We start from the raw sequence: 21,446 nt of genomic DNA, 5'->3' as shown, positions 1-21,446 counted from the left end.
GTTCTAGTTATAATAGAAATAAAGCCATTGTCCTAGCACATTGTCACAAAATCAATTTCTTTTGCTTTGAAAATAAAAGACTTGGCTTGGCTTTGATATTTCCAGAAATGCATGAAGCAGCAGTTGGCTATTATTCTGTTACAATGTTCTTTTCCACTGATACTATTTCTTATTTAAGCCTCAAAAACCTGAACTGTATTTCATCAGTTCTGTTTTTTGGCTACTGCATGTTCTTGCTGTTGCATAGCAAAAATAAAGGAGCAGTTCCTTCTTTCCACCCCCAAATACCAACAAATAAAATATCTATCCTTTGCTATAAATTATAATCAAGATATTGAAAGACCTGTATTTACCTGTGTCATTTCTCTAATAGAAGTAATACTATCCAGTGCTCTCATGACTCGGTCATAATTCTTCTTCTGATGTCATATAAAGTAAACAAACATATTTTAAATATTTTACCTCTTTTTTTCTATGTAAAAAACACTGGTTCTGAGCTCCTGTACATTCTGCATAAAACAGCAACTAAGCCACAGCACAACAACTCAAACTCTCTCAAATCTCTATATGCAATTATATCCTTCCATTTCACCCATCCATAGCCCAGGAAAAATCTAGGACTAAAATTAGGTTTGTGGCGTTTCTTTTAGTTTCATTAGAATTCACCACAAGGAATTAGTATATTAGATCTCTCTCTCTGTCTTTTTTTTTTAAACAATTATAACCATATATGGATCTGGCAACTATTTAACTAACTTGCAAACATTTAATCTCAACATTTCTTTCAAACATTCAACATACTACTAGCTATGCTAGGCCCAGTAGTACATCTCATTATTCAACAGAACATGGTACCCAGTCAGCAGACTAAAGGGCTATCAGTGAATCAGTGAAATTCTAGAGCATTCTAGTGTTCCATTATCTGGCCTTTGCTCAGAAAAAGGTGAAATTCATCTTGATGCAGAGAGTCAAGAAAGCTCATGTGATCCTTTAACACAGGGCTAACATGGGATTCAGACAGTTTACTGATTATATTAGTTTTGTTCAAAACTAATTATAAAGAGGATGGAGGTAGACTCTTCTGTGGCAACAGGTGACAGGACTAGGAGCAATGGTCAAATCAGAGCAATGGAAATTTAGGATGAAGATTACAAAGAACTTTCTCAGTCTGAGGGTGATTAAGTAATGAAACAAGCTACCCAGAGAAGTTGCAAAATTTCTATCCTTGAACATTTTCAAGGGCAGGTTAGAGAAGCCAGGGATGCCATAAGCAGGGGGGTGAACTAAATGACAGCCTGAAGTCCCTTCTGTTATTACGTTACTATGAAAAATCCTATGAAAAATTCAGGGTTCCTGGAGCAAATTTCAATCAGATAGAATAGTAAGTAATTCCATAATTATGTTATAGCCAAAACACTTCACTTTATTAATTACTGCTTATGGTAAGGACTATAGAACATTAAACTGACATTTTAGAGAGACAATTGTTTTATTAACAGCAATGTGAGTATAGTGATAGACAATTCTTTTAAATGTAAACTAACATATATTGTTTTTTAGTGCCACATGATTTAAATGGACCACAAGTTGCCTCCCCTTTTGAGAGGATAATATATACCCAGAAAAGACAACACACATTTTGCATTTACAATATGTACCCACAAACAACAACCTTCAGCCTTAGCCCTGGATGAAAATTTACTTCTAATTACCTTCAAAACAACAATGATCGTTTGCAATACTTTAGATACAGACCATCAAAAAGCCCAAGGCTGAATTGATGCAATCTTCACAGGTTAGTCTAAGCTGCACAGATTGAACTGATAAGCAAATGAACAGACATTCACTTTTGATTCCAGAAATGCAGCCACATGCCTGAAGTGGTGCAGGGGAGCACCAGGGGCACTAGAGCACGCCTCCCTGCTAAGCTGAAACAGACAGCTTAGGCCAAGGCTAGCCAGCCCACCTGTGAAGGTTGGACTTGGGGAGGTGCAAAGCATCCTGGGATGCTGGGCAGACTGTGAGTTAACTTGGATATAGATGGGATCTGGGATAGAAGTTTAATAAAACCTATATAACCTAAATCAGTTAAGTCTGATACTGCATCCATCCAGGTTTATCTTACCAGTTTTGGCCATTTTGAAAATGGTTTATGTACACTGAACTTCTGTTGTGTTACAGATGTAAACCGGTTCCCAGTCATTTATAGCAGTTTATGTATAATTTCTGTCCCTCACCATAAGGTTCAGTGGCATTATTTTTGAGCATATACCATATATTAAATAGACAGTTGTGATAGTAAAGGCAGATGGCCTGTGAAGCAAGATCTGAGTTTCACATCTAAAATATGACCAAAAAACCATCCTGTTATATTCTGAAGAGATAACTACTTACCCTTGGATTAAAGGCCAGCATCTGAGGATCATTAGGATCAACTACAGAAGGATATGGCTCAAAAATGACAACTTTCCTAGGCGATTCTAATGCAGATCGACACATGGATACTAATAAATCTACCACCTAGAAATAAAGAAAAACCAAGATAAAGAATGGCTCTTAGTATACTATTTCTTTTGAGTTTTCAATAATCTATTCTTCTATCCAGAATTATCTTCTTTCATCTTGTATTATAGAATTTGTTTCTTTAGGAGCATTAAGCCTTTTATTATTATACCAACAATTGCTTTGTCTACAACGTACGTATGAGAACTGAATTCTAACCTATCATTTGTATATTCTGTTAATAATTGTAAATTGCACCAGTTGTAAACCTGAATGTTGTGATAACTGTGCCCTGTGAGTGAGCTGATATTCCTCTTTTCTGACGGCATCTTTTGAAATTCCACATAACCCAGTTTTGATAATCTTTGCATAGCAGTGTGCCTCAGATTTACTGGTGTTATTTACTAACTGATTTGTAAACCTATTCATTGTGACTGGGCATATACAATAACATCTCATTCTTATAAGGCATGTAGTAGTTACAATTGCAAACTAAGGAAAGGATTTCAATATCAAATAATAAGCTTTATTTTCTTCAGAAGTAAAATGTTTTTAGCCATGCTAGATAAACTGTGTGGAACTTCCTGTCCACATCTCTTAAGACTTAATTTATTAAGAAAAAAAATACACATTTTACTAAGTGTATGAGGATCATCTAAAGAGCAAAATTTAGCCTACACTGTTTCTGAGGAAGTAGAATTGAAAGATCAAGCAAGCACTGTACATTGCAGCACTTTTGCCTGAGATGATACCTGGGTTTACTTGATAAATGATGCAACACTATGAAGGAATAAGTGGTTTGTCAAGAATATTGACCAACCACTTTATCTGTTCACAGAAACCCATCTGCTGTATACCATGGACTTATACCATACACAAGCACGAAACAAGTGTTTTATTTAAAAAACATCATGTTACTGAAGTAGAGAACACAGCCATAAGTAAAACTGTAACAGCCTGGGTCATATCCGACTGAAGTCTATCCATCAGCTTTAACAGGTTCTGTATCAGGCCACAACAGACAACTCCTGTAAAAGACTTCCAATGAATAAAGTGGGACCAAGATTTGCCCCCAAATTTACTGCATGGCAAAGTATATTAATTTATAATATAAGGCAAATCTGGCTTTGTCTTGGACGTGTGAGGTGGTCTCTGGGCATAACAGAATTGAGAGTGGGTATGAAATCTCTGGCCTGTGTTGGAGATTCTAATAAATAATAGGAGTAGAGTAAGACTGGGATTAGTTCATATGAAAAACAGAGCTGCCTGTTGTTCTGAAGAATGGAGTTGCAGATATCCTGGTAAATACTGAATCCTCTAGAGCTGCAACAGTGGATTTAACAGCCACTTCAAGCCCAGATTGAGGAGTTCTTCCTTGTTCTTGTAGAGAATTAGCATAGCCTGGAATGTCTGTACTGTGTGATGATATCTTATGTGTTTTGGGGAGGGGTTAAATAAAGCTTAAAATTAAATCAGCACATGCATAAGTAAAAATGAGCTTGGGAAAAAAAGGAATTATCACCAAATAGGAAGACAACAATTTGTTAGCAGGTAAGAATTGCTGTTACTAGCAGAGTAATCCAAAACTGTGAAACCATACATATTTAACAACATGTGCATAATGGTTAATGCTTTTGATTGGGGCTCTTCTGACCTTCCTGACACTGTTTCTTCTATAAAAATGGTCTATTCAGTGCAAGATTTCAAGGGCTAAGGTAAGTTTTGTTTAATAGGTATCTCTGATTCCTCTCACTATTCCAGATAAACTAGATTCTGACTCATAGTGCAAACTGTTCTAAAAGTTACCAGATTTGATCACTTGAAGGAAATAAAAATGAGGGTCCTTTAGGGAATCAGCACGAAAATGAGAATCATAAGGAAAGGGAGAGGGAATTATTCTGCAGTGAGTCATACTGTTTTCCATTCTCCTGTGCTCCCTTAGCATGAATGGAGCTCTTTTTTTCTGATTAAAAGTAAAAATATTCTGGTACTTGAAATTACTAGATATCTCATACATATTGAACAATAAAATTGCTTAAGTAATTCCCTCCCTTAAGTATCTTAATGGAAAGTTGAAAATCACATTAAATTTCAGGATATTCTATTTTCTTTTTAGTGTACAACTCTTATAGACAAAAAGAATGTTTCAAAATTAAGCACCTGGGATGGGATATGCGAAGAAGCCCAGGAGAATAATGTGTTTAACTCCCCATTCCCCCCACATCATGCCCACTTCTCCACCTGAGTGCCAAGGAAAAGGATGAGTAATTGAAGTACTTGGACTATTGTCCTAGCACTTGGAAGCCCTGCTTCTCTCTTATGAACGTCAACTTAATGAAGAAAGTAGAAATTATTCAACATAACATTTAAAAAAGGGGATATTTGGAAAATCCAAACTGTGAAATACAGTAGCTTAAATTCTTCTGTGTTGTACTGTTTTAATTCACAATACTTGTGAGGGAATTTAGTTCTTCTTCTCTTCACACTATTGCTGGTCTATTGGTATCACATGGAAAGAAGGGCATAGATTGATCTTACATGTACTCCATTAATACCCTGTGGGACTGATGTAACTTACTGAACCCTGAAGTCTACTTTAAATTCAGCTGAGCTGGCCCCTCCTCTCCCAGTCTGTCTCTATTTCAGAATGGGAGCAGAGGGAGCTCATTCTAGGGGTTCCCCGGGCAGCTTTGGAGGGTGGCAGGGGCCTCGAATACACCTGCACACTCTCCAGCAGGGGCTGAACTCCCCCCGCCCCAACCAAACTCCTTTCACTCCCTTTCCCCACTCTCATTCTGAAAACAGTGACAGGCTGGAAAGCAGTGCCAACAGAAGATACTGACAATGCTCTGTTTTGAATCTTCTTCATCTAGCCCCTCATGCAAAGAGGGTTCAGACTTTTGCCCAACCAGACATTTTTGAAGCAGTCTGCAACCATGCACTTGTATTTGGTCATAGCTATATAGACCACTTTCTATGGCCAGATTGGGCGAAAATTGTCACTTCTCTCTGCACCCTTTCAGGGGGTGAAGTGGTGCAGCTACACTCACCTTTGATTCTTGGACCACCTAAGCGTTAAAACCAACTGCCTCAGTGACAGGGGCAGTGGCATCACTATTTAGGTAGCGCTGAGATTCCTGCTAATCTCTCTGCACTCCAAAGACATTAACAACTCTCTTTCCTTTTTAATATAGGTCTTGATATTCCACTATTCAAACTATACTTTCTTCTACAATCTTGCTGTTTGTTAGCCATTCCTGGTAAAGTCTCTCTTCGGTTACACAGCCCTGAAACTCACATGTGGTGATATTAACTCAGGTGCAGAAATGACTGACAGTGAAGTATTGGGGGCACTGTCAAGATGTTCAAGGCGGCTAGATTTTGATTTCTGAATCTGAATAAGAGATGTCCATTGAACTATAATGACTACAAGACTAATGGCATAATTGACTATTTTTGCCTAGTTCGTTTTTTTTTTAAAAAAACTTTATATCATCACAGCATCCATTCATCAGTGACTCATGGTTGGTATTGCAGCTATATAAAAGTTTTAGCTACACACACACATATACATGCTAGTACATTAGTGCATATTCCAATTGTTGTACTTGTTTTTTCTGTGATTTTAAACTGAATAATATAGTGCTATCCACCTAGCATATAGACAAAGTTTCTAGTTTACTTTAACTGGAGGGAAATACGAGTTGTGTTACATATGGTGATATGCCATCTGCAGCCCCCTTTTCATGGGGACGTCTAAATTTGAGATACCTCGGTCCAGATCTACAAAGGAAGTTGGCTGGCTGAAGTGAGCCTTAAAAGAAATTTAGGCCCTTGACTCCAAGAGTGAGATCCACAAATCCCAAAGCCTCTGGGCCACACATCCTCTTGCTTGTTCTTTTCCTCCTGCACCTACATATCTCCCCATTCGGTGCCCAGAGTATCACCTTGAAAAGAGTGCTAGAGAGAACTATACTAGGAAGTCAAAGAGATACAGGTTCAAACCCCATTTCAGCAAAGGAAGCTTAGAAGCTGAGTCTTTTGTTTCCTCAGTACGTACCCCAATTATACAGCTAATGGAATTAAAACAGAAAAGAAGTCTGACTGTGAGTCATTTTCATTTTCACTTTCACTGAGTCATTTGCAAAATGCACATTCACTTTTTCTTTCAGCATGGTCGTGAATATGTAGCTATGTTTCTGCCTACCCAGTGAGTAGCCTACTAAACATGCTCATCTATGTACTCATGCTTACATATCCACAGTGCCAAGACCACCACTTACATGGCCAGAAAACTGCCATTTAGGTGCACAAAAACCTCAGCATTCTGCTGTAGGTGTGGGTGTGAGGGGGCCTGTTTTGACAGGAAGAACACCTAACACAAATGGTGTTGCTCTTCACGAATTACACCAACATTAAAAACCATGGCTGGAGGAGGAGATGGTGGTCATGCAAATTCTTAGATAATACCATACAGGTTACAGCCAATCACCAAATAATTTTGGAGATTGAAGGTATTTAGTTTCTTCAACCTGAATGGGTGGGGATTACTCTTTCTCCCCACAAGCTGGAGGCAAAGCTGGTTTGGGGAGGTATTCCCCCAAATAGATCTTCCTGTTGAAGCTATGCTACTGTATAGAAAGAAATGCAATAGGTGAGTCCACACAAAAAGATAATGACTGTAAGCTTATAATGAGAGTGCTCATCCGGGAGGGGAATACCTAGGTTTTAATTCCAGTGCCCAGGTCTGTTTATGCATTTTATATGTAATAGTTATTAGATAAAAGAAATCAGTAACATTTATAAAATGAACACTATCATCTAAAAATTGTCTCCAAAAAGATAAATAGAAGAGACTGTCTGATTCATTTCAGCAATCCAGGTATCCAAATTGTACTTATCAGGAGTTCAGCCTAACTGCTTTGGCAGAGGTTAAAAATATCTACCATTGGCCTAGTACTGCTTCATTTCCTATAATAGAAGCAGAATAAGGAGACCACTCAATACCTTTTGAAGTACCATCTATAAAGTATGTGTATCTCTATGACTCACTGCACACAATGCTTAAACATTAAAGAAAAGAGATCAGTGGAAAGTTACAAAAAGTGAATTAACAAGAGTGACTGTATATAATGAGAGGCAGTTTTAACATTAAATAGTTGTACCTGAGCCCCAGTTGCAATTTCATCTGCAGCTTCATTCATCACTCCTAGAGTTTGAAAAGCAAATACACAGAGTTCCCGTTCACACACAGTGGGCTAAGAAAGAGAAAAAAAAGTGTGTTTTTATTCCATTTTTTACTATTATTTTTGTCATGAAGCACCTCAAATATCAACCACATATATTAATGCCTTTTGAAACTATTTCTATTCCCATACACAAATTAAAGTGAAGACAAGGTTGTGAACACACATCAGTAGTTTAAAGTATGTCATTTTATATGCAGAGCTATTGTAATTAATTAAAAGCCAAGAATTTTAAACTTGGGAAACTCAAAGTTCAAGTTTAATTCAGAAATCCAAACATGTTATGGTACACAAATTTACATCTGTAATATCAAGTAACCTTAAATCTACCTTAACAGTTCTCAGATAGCTTAAGTTCACAGCTGTCTTCTGTACAGATTACACTATTTTTTTCAATATTTTTTTCCCGGACAAACAACAGCTCCTCTTTAAAACTGGAAGTTTCTCCATTGCAATTTATTATGTTGTTACTGAAATTACATGCAAAAAATTGAATTGAAATTTCATTCCAAATTTCTTAAAGCCTTCATTTTTTAGGGAATTTAAATGTAATTTCACTGTAAATTTGCAAAAAAAAAAAAAATCATTCTATGGTATTTTCATAGAATGCAGTCCATATTCATGTTTTCATGATGTTTATATTCATTTTTTGGGAAAATATACAGTATCTTCTTGTATGTAAGAGATTGTTTTTAACTGCAGAACTCACATAAGCCTGCACTACAGATCACTGGACTGTTGTTTCCTTTTTATTAATGATTAATTCATTATACTGTCACAAACATTTACCAAACAGAAACAAACTTATCAACAATAAGTTAGCACAAAGTAAGAACAGAAACAAAAAAAAATGAAGATAATTAAGTTTTCAGTAAAATGAATAGGCAAGCCTTCTCCAGAATTTTAAATAGAATACAATTTATTAGAAAACCATTGTTAATTGCTGAAAGACAGTTAGTAGAATTACATATTTAAGGCCTGCTTTATGAATCATACATTTTAAATGTTCAAGATTAGTGAACAGTCAGTTAGGACAAATAAACATGTGGAAATAGGATAAAACCCTTCTTGGAATTTATTATAATAAATGAGAAAATTCAACTTTAGTAACTTCTCATTTATCATTTAGTCAGTCTATGAAATTAAACAACTACTTATGAAACAAAATTGTGTCAAGTACTGAAGTTTTACCACTGAACCAGTGTGAATTCCAATGCTGTGATAACCACAGAGGTATCAAGTCCATGACTATGTATGCAGAAAGCACCCAGAAAAAATGAAAAATATATCAAATGCTATAAGAAAAACAGAAACTAACTAAATTCTGTTTCAGGAAATTGCTTCACTAGTAATAAGCATCTGCTATAGTTCTGCTCATTTGTTTCTTAGCCCTTAAAATATGTGTTGCTTGGGTTTCAAAGATTTTAGACTTCAATAACCACCTAAAGCCTACAGCACTGAAATATTCTCATAGCAATTGCTTCAGAAGACCTATCATCTTTCAAGTCTAATAGTGTGTCACGCATTTGATTTATTTTATCTGCTATGTTACATTGCATTAGGTAGCAGACGAAGCCTAGCATGATCCAATTCGCTGTACCACTGCACACTAGACAAAATGTATGCATTATTGTCATTATTCCTATGCTTAAACATTCAGAGGATAACTTAGCCATTCACTTAAGTAGCTGAGCAACTGTGCAAGCATTCCCACCTTGTTTTTGTTTAATCAAAAGTGCATTCAGATATAGTGTGTTTAGACTGACCGACAGAAGACCAACATACAATGCAAAAGCATTAAAGTTACTGTAGACACTTGTTTGCAGCAACAACAAAGCAAAACATTATTACTGGTAACATTTCCCAGGGAATGTATTCAGATGATATCCCCCATAGGAGTAGATCATGTGTTGCTACCAACAGGTGTTGACAATACTTTCATGTGTGTATTTGGGGAAGGACAATATTATACATTAAATGCATTAAAATGTATTTTCAGTCCAAGTTTGAGGGCTGTATATTTTGTTTGTTTTTGTTCACACCTTTTTAACTTCAATGACAAATAAACTTTCTTTGAACGAAGTTTGTGTCAAAGGACACACACTTTAATAGTAAGCCTTTAATATGTTAAGATCCTATATTGATCCTATCTTTTTACTTTTCCAAGTGCCTCCAACACAGAAAAGAGGACCAGACTTAGCTCTAAACTGAAAAAAAAAAGAGCTAGGAAAAAGTCTCTCTTGTAACCCATAAATAAAATCTGCCAGGTCTTTATAGATGATAAGGAGGTAAAAAGAAACAACACATCCACTTTTTCAAAATCCTTTGCTTGCCACTGTTTAATCATGCAGTGGTTCTGAGAAAAATACAGGAAATTGATCATTAAATGTACTGTATAGTCAAGTAATGTAACGGACTGTTTAGAGACCACATCTCTTTTGTGAGTAAAAAGTGATTATTTTTTATGCTCATCAACTGCTAATGATATGGCCTTGAGACTATGTCACAAAAATAAAGAAAAGGAAGACAACTAATCCACTTTTACAGTAGCAATTTTTCAGGGACTTGAGCCTGGTGGAACAGGATTGCACTTAGATATCTAGATACAACTTGTATCAACAGCAAATCTTGTTTTAAAGGCTTCAAGAGATAGAGGATTCACTGCATCCCTAGATAAATTGCTCCAAAAGTTAGCTCCCCCTACTGTTAAAAGTTCTGTCATATTTCTGGTTTGAACTTGTCTAGCTTTAGCTTTCAATCACTAGTTCACATTATATTTTTTAAATCACAAATTAAACAGCTGATTTAAGCAATCTCTTCTCCGGGAAGATACTTTTAGACTAAACATCTGCATAGGTATCTCACTGTCCTCCTGAAAGTCTCTTTTTAAAATTCTCCTCTGCTGCAACTGTTAGTCAGCTCCAAGCATTCAGAAGTTGTAACTTAGTATTCTAAAAATCATTAAGTTAGTTTAAAACATCCATGAAATTTTTAAAAAGTAATGCATTTGGGGTTCTTTTGATTGGCCTCCTGCTGCTGGACTGTAGGCCTTTGCTGCTGTTTTAGTTAGAAGCTTACTTAAAAATTAAATTTTGGGCATTTTTGTGTAATAAATGATGTCCAGGAGCTAGGACTTTCAGAAAGTCACAAGGCATGTGCAAAAATGGTAAGAGTTGGCAACATTGTATGAAGTGTACAAAAATCTTTTGAAAATGGTTAGGTAGCTGTTGTGACTACTGCTTTTTGTGCTGACTTGTGTTCAACATGCCTTTTTGTGGTATCTGCTTCTTTCCTTTCAGACACTCTTTCCTTGAATTATTAACTCCTTGTGCTAGAATTGTCTTTTGTTCCATGTTTGTACAGAATCACAAGGATTGGTATGCTTAGCCACCACACAAAAAAATAAATATTACCTCTACTAGTAGATCTGTTAATATTAAATCAATACAACTTCATTTTGTCTGTCTGTCTGTCTGTCTGTCCATCTATCTATCTTTACTGTAAATTGTTTTCTAACAACCTTGTTGCCTTGACAAGACCTGAGAGATGTGGTATCTTAGTCAAGATCTGTGATATACAGGCTATTACAGATTTAGATCATCAGCTTGAATTGTACCCTGAAATGAATTGGAAGGAATCCAATGCAGTTTATGGAGTACATATGCTAAGATTCACCACTAAGTATATGTGCAACTGCATTCTGTATTCTGAAGAGCAATACTGTCATTCTCCTGAGATAAAACAAGCCAACGACAAAATAATCAGCCATCTGAAATATATTCTATTTTTAACCGGGATGCAGAAAATAAATGTAAGCCACTTACATTACTTCCCTAAACCTGTTATCTGAGTGAGAACCATCAGTGCTGAAAGGCCATTCAGAGGGATAATTATTCCAGTGGGGAAAAGCTAGGGGAGAGTAAGAGCTTAGGCTGCTAACAGGCTGAGATTGCAGGGGCTAAGAAACAGAAGGCACAAATGGTATCATTTTGGAGTCCTGTAGGGATATCTGACGGGGGGGTGGGGTTCAGACATTCCCATTCTACATTCTAAATCACCCTCCTGGGAGTGCTACAGCTGTTCTGAACAAAAAAGACCAATTGCAAAGTCTTCTGTGTGATACAAGGTAAGTGGCTCTATTGCAAATGGTGGCCATAAAAGGCTGGTGGGCAAATGTTACACCTACAGATATTTCTACATGTGGGATCAAGTGAGTGTCTAATATAGTTTCTAGACAATTTTTCAATTAAAAAAAAGAAACCCTTATAGTTCATGTTGATTTATCTTGTTATGTACTAAAGCTTTATGTGGCTGTGATTAGAAGAGAAATGTGTCATCCTCTCGTTATCTAAGGGATGCCAGAAAGACACTAATGAGCCAGGAACCTGACTGGCACACCTAACTACTATTGATCTAAAAATAAAAGCGCAGGGAAGGCTTCTTTACAGAAGATGTCATAAATGGTAAAGGTGAAATCTTTAACAAGCTTCTCACTTTTTCCAGTGAAGGAGCTGGTAGTGAAGATGAGGCTTATCTTCAAATAGAAGTTCATTCTACTTCTCTCTTTTAACCATGTAATTATTGGGCTTTTCCTTAGGAAGAAATTGTCTCTGGTTTTATTTTGATTCCATGTTATGAATGTCAATATGATGGTGCAAACCCCAGTATTCAGAACATACTGAAAGAAATATGAAGAAAACATATGTGTTTGTAGAATTTGCTGCAAATGAGCCTGGAGCTTTGAATGTATACTTCACAAGTGGTTTGATGAACAGATGAATTCTTAGACTGACTAGTGAGAATGATTCAGTAGTCTCCAGTTATGAATCCAGTGCACCTAAAGATCAATTATATTCTAAACAACTGACATGCCAGGTGCCTGTACACAAGCATGGAGGGTACTCTGACATGCTGTAATTACAGCATGTTGGAGCAGACTTGAATAATCAACTCTGCTAGAGCATGGCAATTAATTAATTGAAACGGAATCTAGAATATTGATTCCCCACCTGTGTTGCCTATGAAACTAAGAGGATACAGTGCAGTACAGATCCATTTACAATGACATTCCTCATGGCCACAAGAAACTGAAAAGTCATAAATTACATTGACAGTGGGAGCAAAGTATATTGCTTTCCACAGTGTATTGCCTGATCAGTACTGTTGTCCATGGGCCTATTATAGTACACTGATCAAGGCTTAACAGGGTTTTCCTTTGGCTCTCAGGCCAGACTACTATGAAAAATAGTATCCAAGTTGAAACTTAAGTGCCAACTTTTCAAATGTCTGTACTGAGACTACATATATGTATGTGCATCCAAGGTGTTTCCATAAATCCTACAATCTTGGCTGCATCTACACATGAGACTTACTGCAGAGTAGACTAATTAGCTATGCAGTAAATCCTCACTGTCTATATGTGTACTGGTATTAGGGTGCAGTAAACTAATGAACGCCACCATAAGACTCTCAGGGATAGTATTATATTATAGTGGAGTAATTTACTGAACACACGTGTAGCCCCTGACAGTGGGAACAATTTACAGCCAGGAAGCCCAGGCAGCATAGGGCCAGAATCCTGCCTGCTACCTAGCCACATGGCTCTGTACTTGCGGCAACCTCATGATCCAGCCAGCCCTGATGCTACCCAACACAGCCACCTAGAGCCTGGGACTGACCTCCCAGGCTCCCTGCTGGCCCAGGGTTGGTCTGGCCCAGCTCAAATTGCTGCTGTTTTGGGTGCATGTGTAGATGCTGCACCCAAGAGCAGTTTACTCTGGCTTGAACGGCTCCGGAGTTTACTGCTTCATATTAATTGCATGTGTAGATGTACCTTCTGACTGCATAACTACCAGTTGGGAAAAAAGGTATTAATTGCTCTTTGTACACATTTTGTACAGACTATTTGCATGTCCTGCTTAAATATTTAGGAACATATTCTGTTCCAAGAAATCAATCCTCATTAATTACAATAGGAGCAGGAAGAAGCATCATTTGTGGTTATAGCTCTGAACAGTGTCCTCTCCTACCTCTGTGTCAGAACACATGGAGACATTTAATTAAATTAATAAGAGGGAAAATTAAAACTCCCTTGTCTTTACACATAGCATAATGAGATTGGGGAACTCATTGCCATAGAAATCACAAAGGTAAAGATCTTTACATGTATATGGTTACTGAGAGTATGAAGGGCTACAATTGACAACAACTTCTGTGGAAGGATAGAAAATTTTGCACTTCTGGGTTCAGGCCACTTTATCAGAGCTCAAAAGGAAACCTACTGTGGGAGGCAGACTACCTCCCACCTGCTTGTTAAAAAGTTCTTATACTTTTGGAATACTTATTACTAGCCTGGAATGGATAAAAACCCATTTTATTTTAATTTTAGAAAATCAGATTTTTTTAAAATCAGTTTTTAAATATAAATTAAGCACACATTTCTAAAAGTAATTCTATGTAAAATTAAATTTTAAATTATGACAACTTATACTAAGGCCTGAACTTATTTTGTTGAAATCATTTATATTAAATAACCTGGAAACAAAGTATTTCTTAAATCACTAAATAAGCTCTTGAAAGTAAAAGCCTCTTCTTCAGGGATTGAGAGAATATGTTTTGGATTTCAGTTTATTCAAATAATTCAGTTCAAAGTTTTGGACATTTTGGAGTTTAAAAAGTAGGAAAGTTTGACTTCATCTGCCAATGTATAAATAAAAAGCATGTTGTGAGAGGTTGAGCACTATTAATTCGAAAATCTTAAAGGACATGGTGAACATGAATAATTAGTTCAAGTTCTCAACTTTAGATTGTTGTTTATTGAGTCAGTTGGTTTTAAACATAACATGTTTAACAACTTTTTGAGCCTATCCAGCACATATATGGTAACTTTATTTAATAATAAACAATTTAAAATGCTGTTTTGTGCAGTTTACTTGATTGTCATGTTTCATCCAAATGTACCTTGAGACAATGAAACAAAAAATAAATATGATTTTGTAAATGACACAAGATCCTTTTATTATTTCTACAATACCAAGTATAAATAGATATAGATATCTAATTGCTTAAATCAATGGTGCTCAAACTTTTTCACCAGCAGAGTGGATGGGCAGTGCCCAGGCCATCTGCAGGCCAGATCCTGCCGATGGTCCCAATCTGGCATGATGTGGTCATGGCAGAGCCCCATATAGCCATGTGGAAGGAATGTGTTTCAGCCCAAACTTGGTCCTGTGGAGGGCAGGGGGGCGTGTCCCAACCCCACGGGATAGGGAGAAGAGAAGTGGCTCCGGGGCATAGCCCAGCCCTGTGGGGGAAAGGGGACATGGCTCAGCCCTAACCCAACCTTACAGAAAGAATGGGGTTTGACCCAATCCCAAAGGGGTGGGAAGGAAGGGACCATGAGCCAGCCCCAACCTGGGTCCCCCAAGGGAAGGGAGCATGGCCCATGCAGCCTAGGGGAAGGGACGTGGCTCCACCTCATCCAGCCATGGGGGTAGGGGGAGGCGGTGTGACTCAGCCCCAACCTGCTGTGGGTGCTTGGGGTTTGGGAATTTGGCATCCAGGGAGGGTGGACATATTTAGTGCCACCCGTCCCCTTCTGTAAAATTTCCCAGTATGTGGGGAGACCTGCAGGCCAGGTACCTATGGCTTTGTGGGCCGAATTTGGCCCATGAGCTGAACACCCCTGGCTTAAATAAATGGCTCTGTAGTATATCCTCTTCATTAGAAAATAATCCAAAAGTACCCAGAAAAGATTTAATCTATTTGTGAAGCCACATGTATTGATGAACACCAACCAATAAGAATCTACCTACCTTTACCCTAGGGACAGACATTCAAAAAGCCTAAGTCTGAATTGATTCAGTGTTGCAAGTTAGTTTAACCTGGCAAGGTTAAACCGATTTGTAACTGCACAGACATATCAGACATGAAGGCAAATGCCTGCAGTGGCTCAGGCTAGAACCTGGGGGGCGCTAGAGCACCCCTCCCTTTGCTTGCACAGTGCTGAGCTGAGGGGGACATGGCCAGGACCTAGCAGGAAACTCTGATTATTCCCCACCCTGCCAGGCAGCCCAGCAGGGAATGTTTACTACCCCAACTCAGTGTTTATCAACCCAATGAGAAAACAAAACCTCTCTCCATTAGCTAGTGGAGCTCTTCTTAAACAGCTCTTCCAAATAAGGACATGAAGCTACCTGTTGCTTAGCTCCAAAAAGCCTTTCTGCCTGTGATTTCCCACAGCACGGACCATAGCCAGCATGTGGTCTATTAGCTAAAGCTGAGGTGTCTGCGTAAGGCAGAGGGCAGGGGGGAATAATCCCTGCTTAGCAGGAAGAAGCCAGGCAGACACTCTGTGCCCACAAGTCTCTGCCAGAGCTCTGGCCAGGGAGCAGAGGGGAGGGGCCAGCTCTGCCGTGGAACAGAGAGCCCCACCCAGCCCAGAGAGCATGCCAGGATGCTGGGGGTGTCTGGTTTACCTTAAATCAGGAAGTGGTCTGCGACAGACATTGCATAAACCAGTTTGACCCAAATCAGTTAAGCCTGGTACTACATTCAACCAGGTTTATCTCAAACCAGTTTCAGCTGTTTTCATACTGGTTTATGTGCACTGAACATCTGTTCTGTTACAGGTTTAAACCAGTTTCTGATCACTTAAACCAGTTTATGTACAATATCTGTCCCTAGCTTTAAGAAAATAACTAATAGCTTGAATCTATTTCACCTTCACAAGCATAAGTGCCATTTATATAGCCACAAAACTTCAGTTTTCAGCATTTACCGTATGTACTCTAAGAGGACCCTGAATTTAAGATAACCCTCCCACATCATTAGATTCAATACATAGAAAATGTATATATTTGTTATACTTTTCCATGTATACAATATACTTATTGGACTCATCATGCAGGGAGATCAAGCAGTTTGCCTCATGCTTTTGCCTGTTTTCTTGCCAGACTAAGGACCCCCTTCCTTCCCCAGGCTCTGTTCCCCACTTCCCCCGAGTCTCTGCTTCCCACCTTCCTGCCTGCCTCTGCTCCATGTTGGCAGGCTCTGACTCTGTTCTAGCCTTGAGCACTAAGCATGGCTTTAGCACAGTCCCTGTGGTAGCTGTATGGGAAGTGTGCTGCTGTTATGCACTAGGCTGTGGCCATGCTCTGTGCCCCAGGCTACAGCTTGAATAGAGCTTGGTGGTGTGGAGCAAGGGTGACGGGGGAAAGAGAGGGGCAGGTGGGGAAGTAGAGGCATGGGGGAAGATGGGGAGAAGAGGCTGAAGGGGGGAGATGGTGGAGTGCAGAGGTGGTAGATGGGGATGGGACGGGCAGCAGCTGTGGCTATTGGCCATGAAACCAGGTAGGGGCTGGAACTCAAAACATAGCAGCTGCCTGCCACTCTCCACTGCCCTAATACTTAATTCTAAGATGAGGGGCTTTCCCTCCCATGTTAAACAGGAAAAAAAACCCTTATCTTCAATTAAGTAAATATGGTATGTCTAGTTGACTATACACATATAGCTACATTCATCCTGCACTTCCTTAATTAGCAATTTTAGTAGGCTACACTCTAGGTGTATAGGTGCCTGGCCAAAACAGAATTGTCCAGGCTTGTCGACAGTGCCAGACAAATCCTAAAATTTCACTGCTGGAAAACCATGAATAATGGATTTCAGACAATTAAAGGATGACAAGGAGAGATGGTCTTCCAGCCACCCTGTGATTCATAGAAATCATACAAAAGTGGGTTGGAAGAGACCTCCAGAAATCTAGTCCAACACCCTGCCTGAGGTAGGATCATCTCTCTCCAAATCATGCAGTACAAATCTAGTGTCTAACCCAGGTGTTGTCAACTGCTCCCCTAGGAGTACTCAGAAAAGTCCTAGGAGGTATGTGGCAGCAGATGGGGACAGAGTGCAGCCACTTACCAGCCCATGCCACCACCTCCCAGGAGCAGGGCCGGGGGAGGGGGGCAAGGGCATCAATGCCACTCTGTAGGCTGCAAAGGCACTGCTCAGCTGGCCGGACGTATGTGGTGGTGGCCACCATCATCCACCACCCCATACCACTGCTGCCGTCCACCACTTTCCCATGGCCGGTCGCACAGGTAGCTCTGTGGGCTACTGATGGGTGGTGCATGATTGGCTGGGTGCAAGTGAAGTTGTGGGGAGGAGCCGCACTTAGGAAGAGGCCCTGGCTGGCACCTGTGCTGTTGAGGCCGGTGGCTCTCACCTTCATCATACAAGTACCCAGGACCCTGGCAGGGCAGGGGATCGGAGGGGAAGGGCCTGGGCTGCCGTCCCAGGTGAAGCACCTGTACACAGGGCCGGCCTGGGCCAGGCGTGTGTGGGGCCAGGTCCTGAGGGGCCCTGAGGCCCCCTGTGTGTGACTGGTCCAGTGAACAAGGAGGATCTGGCTACATGAAGGGGTTATCAACTGGGGAGCCTGAAATCTGGGTCTCCAACCCTAGAACAAAGGTAATAAAGAGATAGAGAGTTCACAACTGAATCCCTAAAGATCATATATTTTCTCTTGAAACCGACAAGTAGTATTAATGCTTATTACCCAAATGCTGAATCCAGTGATTCTCAACCAGGGTGCTTTGAGATTATTTTATGGGTGTCATACAATCTTAACACTGCAGGTATGTACATACCTATACAAGATTCACAAGATAAACCCAGAGATTTCAAACAGGAATCTATAATGCCAAAAACATTCTGACCTGCTGTGTTCCTTCTTGGTTCCTTGCAACAGAAACGTTCCTCTACTATTCTTCCGTAAACAAAAAATGGGAGAAAACTAAGAGCTGCCATTTTCTGAGGGGTACCTTAAGTCTAATGAGGGTTCCTTGGGTTTAAAAAGATTGAGAGCCACTAGTTTAATCTTTTATGAATTCAGTGGAACTCCTGTGTATAAAAAGATTCCTGAAAAACTAGAAGTTAAGTGATTCAGGAGTGCAAATTTCACGTGTATACTACCTTGTACGTCTACAGACCTTTCCATCACAGGACCCATGAAAGTGTGCATTTGCAAACAAATTCAAATGGGAGACTCAGTAGTGCAAAATCTGGCTGCCAGAGACACAAATGAAAGCTATCAGGGACAAGCCAATAACAAGGTAATGACAATAACAAAAAAGTTCAAGTGTCATCATCCTCAACTTTGATCTCTCCTACTCTGCTATGAGGACAATGTATTACTTCTGAAAAAGTGGTTCTCTGGAGATCAAGGTGTGCTAAAGGGGCTAGTGAGAAATACCCATTACAGCAGCAGCAGAATGATCAGTCCAGCAGCACTAGAAGTTGCTACTTTGGTTAGAAATGAGTAACTTTTTTTCTTACTTCATGAAACAGAAAGGGAAGACTTCATGTGCAAGTTCAACTGGTCTAAGCAGCAGGGCATGAGACAACTCTATGATATCAGGGAGGCCTGTTCTTTATTATGGACGAGCAAATTATCTGGGCCTGGCTATACAGAAACTGATGCTCTTTACCTGTTTTGATCTCTATTATTTTTACTCTATCTGCTATCTTGCTGGAGCACATTCAGCAAGTACTGCTACTGACAAGAACAACTGGCTGCGTGCAGTGATGAACAACATTGTCTCTTTTTTTTAAAGACTTAGGTCTTCTGAAATATGAAAATTAATATTTATCACACTGAATTAAACTTCAGCAGATAATATTGGCCCAAGAGAAAGAGTAAGGAGGGGGTAATAATAGACCCTCTTCTCAAAGCTGTGAGCAACCTTTCTGGAAAACCTCACTGGACTTGTGTAAATACACGAGGGACACTGCTGTACCACAGTGGCTGACAAGGTATAAGAATTTAGATAGACTAATGTGTAGTCAGGAAAATAACCTTGCCTTGTTTTCGCATTGTTTCACAATCTGCATTTCTTCTTTCTCCGTCCTTTCAGAGTTTTATTTTGGGCATATGAATTTATTCATTTCAACTTACAAGGGTTTTCAAGTACATATTTAATAAATGAACAGATGACAATGGTTCAGGCAATGATCTCAAACTGAGAAGGGTTGGACCCAGTCAGTACTTGGCTCTCACCTAAACCTGCTGTAGCGATGCTGAGGGGCATCTTTCCTCTGAGTAAACAAGTTTGCACTCAAGTGGCAGGGGATAGGATACTGCTAGAGGTGCCTTTTTTAAAGAAAAGAAGTAAAAACAAAGTGTTGAGTACTTGTGGTCATGAAGGCTCCTGGGGCCTGTTGGCAAGAAATTCAGTGTCAGTTCTAAGATCCTTGCTGAACTTGCGGATTTGGCATATCTACACTATCCTTTGTAGTTAAATGATCTACTATTACACCTCTGTCCACTCCCTCATTGTATACTGTTTCTGGCACGCTGATATCCGCCTCTCAATGGCCTGTTAAAATATACGTATACCAGGGGAATGCAATACTGCCCCCATGAAAGTCAACAGGAGTTCTGCCATTTACTTCAATGGGATTTCAGCACAGTGAAAAAACATCATGGATACTAAGCATTCAAAAACCGTAAGGATACCTCTATTATTACAAAATAATCAGCAAATTCTTCAAATGCTGTAATTTAACATATTTTAAGATTTGCATCCTGTTGCTGAACACTTAAGAAGCTCAAAGGTGCTATATGTCAAAAGAAAGGATATTTGTTTTCCTGCGCTTTTGCTGTAATTCCCTGCTGATTTCAATGCTTGCTTTTTTTTAGAGAGAATTTAATCTGAGATTTCAACACAAGATGGCACTCTAAAGGAGAGATCTAAATTCAGAATTGGTAACCCACATGTTTATATCATTGTGCTGAATATTAGGCCTGTGCAAATAGGGAAGTATTTGATTCTGATTCGGCCAATTCGGACAACAGTGATTCAATCTGGAGATTCAGAGCACTGTCCTGAATCAATTTGGCCCCATTCCCTGCCCAGCCCCAGCCTAATCCCAGCATTTAAAAAAAAAAGCCCCATACTCACCAGTTGCAGCAGCGGCGATAGAGGCCTCTGGGCACTCATGGCAGAGCCCTCCCCATGCAGCATGGGGCACCGAGGGGCAGTGGGGATCGTCCCCCTCCCCGCTTAGCACCCATGTGGCAACTGCCCCATGGCGTGAGTGCGGCATGGCTTGGCAGGGCGCCACATACTGTCTGGGAGCTGGGGCTTAGCAGTGCTGGGCTCCAGCTGACAGATGGAGTGGCCCCGCTCCCAGACAGGGTGCAGCGCCCTGCTGAGCAGTGCTGCACCCATGCCATGGGGCAGCTACCACGTGGGTGCCAAGTGGGGGGGGCAATCCCTGCTGCCCCCAACGCCCTGCACTGCATGGGAAGGCTCTGCCATGACCCCTCAGAGATCCAGATCCCTGTTGCCAGAGCCCGTGAGTATGGGGCTTTTTTTCTTTTCTTTTTTTTTTTTTTAAGTGCTTGGAGGTGGGCCAGGCCAGGGCTGGGCAGGGCAGCTGTGGGGACTTCTCCCATGGCTCCTCCAGCTGGGATGTGGGTGCAGCAGTGCTGGGAGCAGGGGCTAACCCCTGCTGCCGCTTTTCCCCCTTCTGCCTGGAGTGGGCCACATCTGCTTCCCTCTCCTACCGCCCCAGCTGGGCAAGCAGCAGCAGGGCAGACCCCCGCTCCCAGTGCTTCTGTGCCCCCATCCTGCACCCCTCCTCCCCTCCCGAAGTAATGCACCCCCGCACCCTGGCTGGGCAGCTTGTCCCAGCCC

At 40.1% G+C, this 21,446-nt stretch overlaps 1 protein-coding gene across 1 annotated transcript in view; it reads right to left on the bottom strand.

Moving 5' to 3' along the window:
• Nucleotides 1–21,446, bottom strand: part of PARP8 (poly(ADP-ribose) polymerase family member 8) — a 203,211-nt gene that overhangs the window by 21,005 nt on the left and 160,760 nt on the right. Inside the window, exons 15-17 of the mRNA XM_019532038.1 lie at nucleotides 7,668–7,760; nucleotides 2,395–2,520; nucleotides 354–419 (exon numbers count right to left, since the gene is read on the bottom strand). Of these exons, the coding sequence (XP_019387583.1) occupies nucleotides 354–419; nucleotides 2,395–2,520; nucleotides 7,668–7,760 (285 nt within the window). The remainder of the gene's footprint in view (nucleotides 1–353; nucleotides 420–2,394; nucleotides 2,521–7,667; nucleotides 7,761–21,446) is intronic.

This window comes from Crocodylus porosus, unplaced genomic scaffold (assembly GCF_001723895.1).
Source record: "Crocodylus porosus isolate Cpor-Errol unplaced genomic scaffold, CroPor_comp1, whole genome shotgun sequence".
NCBI classification, from domain to species: domain Eukaryota; kingdom Metazoa; phylum Chordata; order Crocodylia; family Crocodylidae; genus Crocodylus; species Crocodylus porosus.
Note: the sequence above shows the minus strand (reverse complement) of the source record. Positions and strands in the feature narration are given on the sequence as shown.